We start from the raw sequence: 1,944 nt of genomic DNA, 5'->3' as shown, positions 1-1,944 counted from the left end.
GCGCAGGACAGTTTAACAATCTATGATTTTTTTGTATTAGATTGTAGACCTAATAATAGGTCTGCCCTAACACTAAGTTATTATCTCATGGTGTGACCAAGTACAGTAACCTTTGTTTGTTTTTGTTTTTCGTAGTGGTATTTTAGATGCAGAATATTTGCAACATTTTTTTAGTATAAGATGATGTTGTTGATAATGATGATGATGATTATCAGCATCATGAAATTTATGTGCGTCTGAATAACTGGATCGAAACGGTTCCATGTTGCTGTAAAAAAAATCGCTTTGAATCTTTTTTTTTTTTTTTTTTTAAACCAACACAAAACAAAACATGAACATCTGCATCCTTAAGCTTTTGACATACACAAATACACACTGGATTTTTTTTCACAGGTTGAGAGAGATAGATGCAGTAAAGCGATTGGAGAGTCCGGTGTTGACGTCATGACGTCAGAGCAGCAGCGTGTGGGACCCTGCAACTTCGTCGCCCCCCTCCCCTCGCACCCTCCCAGTCCGGAGAGACACACGTTATCAGGGAGGCAGCCGAAGGGCCAGTCATCTCCTCACATCTTTTCTGCATCTACCACAATCCCCTTTATCCGTCCTGTATGGTGGATATTATTTTCAGCTCTTCTTTCTTGGGTGATATGGGGGATCATTCCAAAAGTAAGTCCGCTAAACTGCTCGGTGGAGTTTTAAGTGGCAGATTTTGTTTTCGTCGCGGTGTGGTATTATGGGCTACATGATATATTCAGCAGTGCAGCGATTACTGAAGTTATTTTATTGATGATGCATGTCGCGCAGTATAATTTCGTTGGCTGTGCATTTTGGAGGCACTTTTTAGAAATGAAACAATTCGTCGTTGTGGTTGACGAATACAAGAAAAGTCTTCATCTGTTACATAACATCAAGACTTGTCCAGTCTGCAAAATAGAGGAATGCACTGCAAAGCTGACACACGCAGACTGGACTTTAACATTTAAAAAGAGAGTAGCTAAATGCTGCAGTAATTTGTGATATTTGGCTGCATTGTCCGTGTGTAATAACAATACTGTGGGTTCTTTGCAGAGAAGCCAGGATTCGCGATGTGTGTAGGATGTGGAAGTCAGATCCATGACCAGTACATACTGAGAGTCTCACCCGACCTGGAGTGGCATGCTGCCTGCCTGAAGTGTGCAGAGTGCAGTCAGTACCTGGATGAGACCTGCACTTGTTTCGTCCGGGATGGCAAAACCTATTGCAAAAGAGATTATGTAAGGTAGGAGTTTGGAAATATGTCCCGCACAGGCTGAATTATATTTAACAACTTAAATGCAAAGTTTAACATGTTTGAATAGGCTACGTTAAGAACTAGGTCCAACCCAGTGTTAAAAAAGACAAATTTGGACATACATTTTTTTTTTAAAAAAGTGCACAAAAACAGACGACAATTATAACACACAGGTTGACTGCGCGGTTTACCATGTTTTAAAAATAGGAAAATACGCTCAAAGCTATTTTTATCCATTCAAATAAAAAAAATATATACAGCATAACAGCCTTTAACTCACATCTCCAGAAGTTACAAGTTATCAGCCGATTGTTGTTATTTTCTACATTTCTCGCAGGTTTTTAATTATTGCACAATTTGCCACAACTTTCCAGGTTGTTTGGAATAAAATGCGCAAAATGCAATCTGGGATTCAGCAGCAGCGATTTGGTGATGAGAGCCCGGGATAACGTGTACCACATCGAGTGTTTTCGGTGCTCGGTGTGCAGCAGGCAGCTGCTGCCGGGAGACGAGTTCTCCCTGCGGGAAGACGAGCTGCTGTGCCGGGCGGACCACAGCCTGCTGCTGGAGAGAAGCTCCGCAGGAAGCCCCATCAGCCCCGGACACATCCACTCCAGCAGACCGCTGCACCTGGCAGGTCGGATTCTTCTTCTTCTTCTTCTTCTTCTTCTTCT

General features: G+C 42.2%; 1 protein-coding gene across 1 annotated transcript; it reads left to right on the top strand.

The window, feature by feature from the left end:
* Window positions 1-608: 608 nt before the first annotated feature.
* On the top strand, window positions 609-1,915 carry LOC121964911 (insulin gene enhancer protein ISL-3; the record flags this gene model as incomplete). The annotated part of the gene is made up of 3 exons (XM_042515088.1): window positions 609-666; window positions 1,069-1,258; window positions 1,645-1,915. Coding segments are annotated over exons 1-3 (519 nt in total), but the record flags the coding sequence as incomplete, so codon positions are not given.
* Between the last annotated feature and the right edge of the window lie 29 nt (window positions 1,916-1,944).

The sequence above is a fragment of the Plectropomus leopardus genome, unplaced genomic scaffold (genome assembly GCF_008729295.1).
Source record: "Plectropomus leopardus isolate mb unplaced genomic scaffold, YSFRI_Pleo_2.0 unplaced_scaffold17714, whole genome shotgun sequence".
Taxonomy (NCBI): domain Eukaryota; kingdom Metazoa; phylum Chordata; class Actinopteri; order Perciformes; family Serranidae; genus Plectropomus; species Plectropomus leopardus.
This window is presented reverse-complemented; position numbering and strand designations above follow the sequence as displayed.